At 30.7% G+C, this 7,696-nt stretch overlaps 1 protein-coding gene across 1 annotated transcript in view; it reads left to right on the top strand.

Moving 5' to 3' along the window:
* Positions 1-7,631, top strand: part of LOC111407074 — a 9,439-nt gene extending 1,808 nt beyond the window's left edge. Inside the window, exons 3-4 of the mRNA XM_023036403.1 lie at positions 5,615-6,357; positions 6,856-7,631. Coding sequence (XP_022892171.1) covers positions 5,615-6,357; positions 6,856-7,495 — 1,383 coding nt within the window. The 3' untranslated portion in view covers positions 7,496-7,631. The remainder of the gene's footprint in view (positions 1-5,614; positions 6,358-6,855) is intronic.
* The last annotated feature ends 65 nt before the right edge of the window (positions 7,632-7,696 follow it).

Genomic DNA, 7,696 nt, shown 5'->3' with positions numbered 1-7,696 from the left:
TGTTTTGATCAAGTTACTCAAACTAATTCTATTAACTTGCCCAACAAAAAGTAAGGGCCTATTTGATAGCGTTATTTTTCCATGGAAAATGGGAATTTTCCTCCCAAATGGTGTGTTTGATGGTCAAAAAATTTCATGGAATTAGTTTTCCAATTACCCCCACGTGATCTATTTTCTTGGTTCTTAAGGAATTCAATATACTTTGGTTTTGGTGGGAATTGAGTTTTCCAACTTTTTTATAATTTTTTTTTTTTGGAATGGAAACAAATTCTATCAATAGTTGTAACAAATTCTATTATTTTAATTGGCAATTTTTATGAAAAATAAAGTCAAATGAACACCAAAATATCCAAAATTTCAACATTTTTTAGATGAAAACTTATACCAATCAAATACATTTAATTGACAATTTCCAGTTAAACAAGTTCTAAACAATTCAATTTCCTAGAATTCGTTTTCTTTAATTCTTTCAATCCAAATTTCATTCTTGCAATTAAATGGATCCTAGATAAAATAGAGTGTAACATGACATAAGTACACCTGATTGATTGAAAAATTTTTTTGTATAAATCAACGACTTGATAACGAAAATATAAAGTTTCATAGCGCATGTTAAATTGGGACAAAAATTTGTTGGTCTCATAATTTATCCTTAGGAAATCAAATGGCTCCAAAAAATTGGAATTCATTTTACTAGTAAACCCCAAAATTGTGAGAAATAACGTGCAACACATTGTACCTACACCAAATCAATTATGGCGCTCTTGTTTGACTCTAGATGTAGTGGGCCTCTTTCTTTGAATGCTTGCTTGCTTTCTTCTAAATAAATGAAGAAGAAATTTAATTTTTTTGGTAAGACAATTAAAATATTAGATTTTCCATTTCAAGAGAACTTATAGTTCCATTACAATTTCCATTTGCGCTACATACTATTTCCCCATTACTATCATTGTAGTTTATATAACATCTTATCATTGGAAATGGAGACTCGAATAAATATTCCTAGTTCTTTTGAACATAAGAAGTAACCCGATTCACTGCATGCATGGATTGGTTCTATACTTTTCAATTTTCATTGATCCCATTGAACTCAAGACTTATCCTAATCAATGAATCTTAAACTAGGAAAAAGGAACATATTCCGAGTATAATTTTTAGAATTCATAAAGCTTTTGTTTGGTTTAACTAAAAAGTTAGTCAAAAAATTAAGTCAAAATCAACAATTAATTTTAAGCGTACACTTAATGGAACTAACAATTTTTAGCAACTGTTCAACTATATATTTTTATCAATTTTTATGAAAATCTACTAATAATCTTATTTTTAGCAAAATCAGACTTAGGCAAAGCTTTCTGTGCATTTTTGGAATGGTGAATGTAGGGTGAAGGTGGGGAGCGAGGGAGATGGATTCTCCACTCTTTTTAGGACGTCTTTTTCTATGTTAATATGAGGATTTTTTTTTTCAATAAATTTTTAATATTTTAATTTATCTTATGTTTTGATCAAGTTACTCAAACTAATTCTATTAACTTGCCCAACAAGAATTAAGGGCTTGTTTGATAGCCTTATTTTTTCATGGAAAATGGAAGCTTTCCACCCAAATGATGTGTTTGATGGCCAAAAAGTTTCATGGAATTGGTTTTCCAATTACCCCCACGTGATTCTATTTTCTTGGTTTTTAAGGAATTCAATATCCTTTGGTTTTGGTGGGAATTGAGTTTTCCAACTTTTTTTTTAAAAAAAAAATTAATTTTTTTTGGGCAATGGAAACAAATTTTATCAACAATTTTATAATACTATCTATTTAATTGGCAATTTTCATAAAAACAAAGCCAAACGAATATCAAAATATCCAAAATTTCAACATTTTTGAGATGAAAAATTATACTAATTAAACATATTTAATTGACAATTCCTAATAAAACAAGTTCTAAACAATTCAATTCCATGAAATTCGTTTTCTTTCCACTCAAATTTCATTCTTACAATCAAACGAATCCTAAATAAAATAGAGTGTAACATGGCATAAGTACACCTGATTGATTGAAAAAAATTTGTATAGATCAATGACTTGATAACAACAATATAAAGTTTTATAGCTCATGTAAAATTGGGATAAAAATTTGTTGGCCTCATAATTTATCCTTAGCAAATCAAATGGCTCCAAAAAAAATTGGAATTCATTTTACTAGTAAACCCCAAAATTGTGAGAAATAACGTGCAACACATTGTATCTACACCAAATCAATTATGGCGCTCTTGTTTGACTCTAGATGTAGTGGGCCTCTTTCTTTGAATGCTTGCTTGCTTTTAAATGAATGAAGAAGAAATTTAATTTTTTTGGTAAGACAATTATAATATTGGATTTTCCATTTCAATAGAACTTGTAGTTCCACTAAAATTTCCATTTGCGCTTAATACTATTTCCCCATTACTATCATTCTAGTTTATATAACATCTTATCTGGTAAGTGAAGATTATCTGTGTTGCTATTTTAAAATGAAAAAAAATACTATTTACAAGATAAAAAAATCATTGTTTATATTTTATTTTCAACAAACTTTCACCTCCATATTTATTTTATTCTTTTGATCTTTTCTATGAACCTTGACATATTAAGATTCATTCGGGTCTTGAAATATAAAATTTGGCGACATTAAGACACTTTTATTGTAATAATAAAACACCACGTTAAATTTTGCCATAAAAAAAATCTATTACTATGAAAGCATCTCTACAAATCTCTTTAAATGTAGATATTCTTTATGTTAGAGAGTCAGTCATTGAAATTAAGTTTCAAGAGACTCTCAAAGTTAACTTTCTAAAATAAAGATTGTGTTTGACTTTCTGAATTTGGTGAGTCAAATTTACTTTCTATTTCTACACTTAGGCTTGGACACAGTTTGGTTTGGATTGGTTTCTACACCAACTTGAAACCAAAATCAAATTAGTTGATTTGGATAAATTTCAACTCAAACCAATACATTCTAACTCTTAAAATGTTTGGTTTGGTTCAATTCGACTAGTCGGTTTGGACTTTTAATTCAAATTGATTTTTTAAAAATAAATTGTTCAAGTTTTGGGCAAAATTAGATTATAAGAACTAAAATAACTAAATGACTCTATATTACCAGAATTATTGACTAAAAAAAAAAAAATCATGTTATTAGAGACAAATCAATAGAAAACTTGAAGATTTTGTTGTTTTTTTATGCATTATGTAGTTCAACTGCTTGAGCAGAAAAAAGACTAAATATAACATAATGAGTTTGTGAAAGAAAATTTTAAGTACTATTACTTACCAGCAATATCATAAATTGGAGGAAATTGTGATATAGTTATGAGATTAGGGTTTGTCTTTTGATTTTTATTTTTCTTAGAAAAAAAGCTAAATATGTAAGTGGGTTGAATTAATTCTATTAACCATGGTTTAAGACTTCAAACGATGACCGAACCAACTCACAATAGTTTTATTTAAAAGAAAACCAAAGCAAACCAAACCAATTACCTATGTCAAATCGATCCAAACCGAACCAATTGTTTGATCGATTTTTCGATTTTTTTGCCCAAACCTATCTACATTATAATTATTGCTTAATAAATTACAAATTTTGATGCTCATCTTCTTAGGTTATTTAAATCATATATAATTTTATTGACTTTTTTTTCCCTCTTTTGGTTAAATTGAGAATGAGAAGAAAACAATAAATGAATGGTAAGAAAAGCAAAATAAAGAGCCCCCACCCCCACCCCTAAAAGGGGGGGGGGATTTGTTGGAGTATATAAGAAAATTACTCTTCAAATTTAAAGATGTTTCATATTATGAAAAATGCCCGTTCAAAAGTGAAGACTCTCTTGGATACTCTATGGATATAATGACTTTCTTTTATTTTTCACTTTGCTATCCTCTGTGCAAGTAATATAGAAATAAACTATGCACTGCATTAATAATTAATTAATGAAGCATATTAAATTCAACGTATAGATATTGATAAAAGAGATAAACATAATTTCAAAAAATTAGTACAATAACTATGTAGTGTTGAGAATATACAAAATCATCTTATTAGTCTAAAATTTTACGATCTCTTTACTTGTAAAAGTAAAAAATTATGCAATATACAAATATTGAGACTTGAATTCTTTTATGACAATCTAAAGATTATTCTTAAATAGAGTATCGCTAGGAAGAGGTTTTATGGTATATTGAACATAGAATGAACACATTATATTTTCTCTTTAATAATTACAATCTAGACAAAATAATACATAGTGTATAGCCGACATAGGAAGAATCGTAGCCTCAAGTGTTTTAGGAAACATGCTTGCGGAAGTGACCCCGCTTGCTTACTATTCACTCTTCGCCCAACTTTCCAACACGCTTACTGTAATAGAATTGGCTCGGCGCCGAATAGCCAACAGGACGGGACAAATTGCTTATTAAGCCAACAAGCGAGAAAAGGTGCTCATACAAGTGTAGCAAATTGAAAGAAGCGGAAGTAAACTTGGGTGAGGGACGTAGCTAATACATAGGACCCACCTCCGGCTACAAAATAGAGATTCTAAGCAATAAACAAATGTTATCTACATTATTTAATTATTGATTTAGCTAATTAACCTTCATTTACAGTAAAATTTGAATATGTGATACGACTTATATTAATAATTACCTGTTCACTTAATAATATCATTAAATAGTGATTAATGAAAATTCATTATAAGAAATTAAATCATAACCCCAAACGGCTGGCTAGTCTACGATAACATGCACCTGCGCCCTGAGCCCATACGTGGATGTAGTTTTCTTGTTCCAGTTATCATATAACTTTATTTCCCAATATCCATGAAATCTTTACTTGTTCACTTAAAAAACAACAATTAAGAAAATGTTAGGCCACCTAAGCTTAAAAAAAGTAAAAAATTACTTTATTCCAACACATGTTTGGCTTAAAAAAATAAAAAAAAAGTAAGTTATATTGATACTAACTTCGACCTCAATGTCAAAATAAGAAATTCATTTCTTTTTGTTTATTTTGGTTAACCTAACGTGCTTTAAGGGTTGAGTAGATGGATATCTTTTAGTTACTTTGTTGCTAAATCTATTGTACTTTAATCGTAAATTTCTAGTATGTTTAGTGTGTTGATCTCAACAAAAAAGAAGTTAGGATCTGGTCAATTATATTGTAGAGTATTACGTACCAAACATGATCATCATTATATTCTTGATATGACTCCACAATCGTTTTTTATAACTCTATTCGTGTTCGATTTGTTGAATTTCACAACGTTGTAGACACGATAAAAAGAAGGAAAATAATTTAAAGTCTCGTTACTTTGTATCTAGTCACGTTGCTTGTTATATTCTCTATCATGACTTTTTTCCCATTGAGAATATTGCTTTAGATTTTTATGGTCTTTAAATAAAACCATAGAGTTCAATATCACAAACAACAAACTGAAATTCTTAACAAAATTTTCATGGCTTCTTCTTCTTCTTCTTCTTCTTTTTTTCCTGATGTATATGCCTGGCTTGAAAACCTTCCACTAATCCCCCAATGGAAAGCAGATTCCATGTCCATGAATCTATGCCCATTTTCATCAATCCCTTCCTTGAAACTCTCAATTAAGAACAATAACTCATCACTCTCTCTCTATATGTGCAGATTATAATCTCCCTCTCTCTCTCTGGAGCTCTAAAACCTTTTCACCAAATCCCATATCAAAGAAACTTCTAGACGATCATGAAACAGTTTCATTTCTCTTCCATAATATCATCGAAAACGTTCTTTCGTACAGTCCAAACAGAAGTATTTCCTCTAATTTGCTTAGATTTCCAAGAAGTACTTACTCAGAAAATAATTTTAAAGATCTGTTTAATTTCTCATTTCTTAGCCTTACTTTTATTATTTGCATATACGAAGCTACTTCTGATCTTAGATCTTCATGTCTTTCAACCCTGAAAGATCAATCTGCATGCCCAAAATCAAGAGAAGTTTCCAAGAAATTGATGAGGATTTTGGGGTCTAACACAGAAGAACAGTGGATGCGTTCTATAAATCTTGCAATTACGAATTGGATTTTAGAATTACAAGGTGAAAATGCAGAGTGCCCAAGTAGTAACTGTAAAACTCCTTCTCCTTTGTTTTCGTATTCGTTTTCCACATACGGGTTGTGGAAAGTTCAGTTGTATTGTCCAGTCATATCTATGTTAGTTGAGAAGTCAAGTAGTCCTTCCCCAGATGAAAATTTGCTTTTCTCTCTTAACTATCACCAACTAGAGGGGGTGATCCAGTTTAATCATAAGGTGATCATTCAAGAAAAGTGGATTGAAGTCAGAGTAAACACAGATAACATCAGGTAAATTTACTTTGTTTTTTGAATTATTAATTCATAGCGTGCACGAAAAAGGACTTTATGAATGTTTGAATTTCTCGTTGATTTTCTACACGAATACTAGGAAACAAAGAGCTACAAACTTGTTTGATACAAAATATTGAGAGTTAGGACGTGAAACTAAGAACCCTCAAAATTTTGTTCAATATCGAGTAATCTCAATCGATGTTGTAGCTAGGTCTAGCCCTTGCGAGTTGATTCTTGAAAAAATATCCCGGTGTATCAATTATGAAAACATTCGAAGCAAGTCTTACAATATTATATTTTTATTAGTAAGAGTTGAAAATAAATAGGTTATTTATTTTGAAGGTAATCCTAGCCTCAAATTTACTTGATAGTAAGTTCAAATCTTAACCACACATGTAATGCACTCAACGCCTAATCTTGAAGATTTTCCTTTTTCTTTCTTTCTTTCTTTCTTTCTTTTTTTTTTTTTTTTTTAAATTCTTTCATTTGAATCAGGTGTGATGTTATGAAGCTGGTGACAGATAAATTCATGAAGGAGCGGGGTGCAGGAACATCTGAAAAACACTTTCCTTCAAGAATTGCATTGCAAATTACACCAACAATGCAGGCAAACATCATAAGCATATCAGTAAGCAAATCATCAGAGAATCCAACACGAGAAATCGGCACTGAAAAGTCGATCGAAGCGTCATTTGAACCTCCAAATCCACACATGGGGATCAACTTTACAGCAGCGGAAACCATGACAATAAGCCTAAAGCCATGGAAATTTGAGCAGTCTGTTCATGGAAACACTGCAATTTTGAATTGGTTTCTGCATGATAGTGTGAATGGAAGAGAGGTATTTTCTTCGAAGCCGTCGAAGTTCGCTTTGCTTCAACCCAAGGCATGGTTTAAGCATAGATATTCAAATGCTCATAGGCCATTTACAAGGCAAGGAGGAGTGGTTTTTGCTGGTGATGAGTATGGGGAGAGTGTGAGTTGGAAAGTGGATAAAGCTTGCATGGGGGAAAGTATGAAGTGGGAGATTAAGGGTTGGATTTGGTTAACTTATTGGCCTAATAAACATAGGACACTTTATACTGAAACTAGGAGGTTGGAATTTAGGGAAATAGTCTATCTTACACTAGTTTAGTTGATTGGATCGATCGTTCAAGGTTTTGGTTCCCACTTGAACTTAGTGAAAATAGTGGAATCACTTCTTTTGAGCTTGCAGTTTCGACCTCGTATCAAGAGTTTGATTTAAATTATTCGGGAAACTTGCACTTCTATCAATATTGTACCTAATTAAATCTTGCAGTTCAACAATATTGATTAAATAAATTTCTATTTTTCA

This window comes from Olea europaea, chromosome 12 (genome assembly GCF_002742605.1).
Source record: "Olea europaea var. sylvestris chromosome 12, O_europaea_v1, whole genome shotgun sequence".
Taxonomy (NCBI): Eukaryota; Viridiplantae; Streptophyta; class Magnoliopsida; order Lamiales; family Oleaceae; genus Olea; species Olea europaea.
The sequence above is the reverse complement of the archived record's forward strand: the minus strand, read 5'-3'. Positions and strand labels throughout refer to the sequence as shown.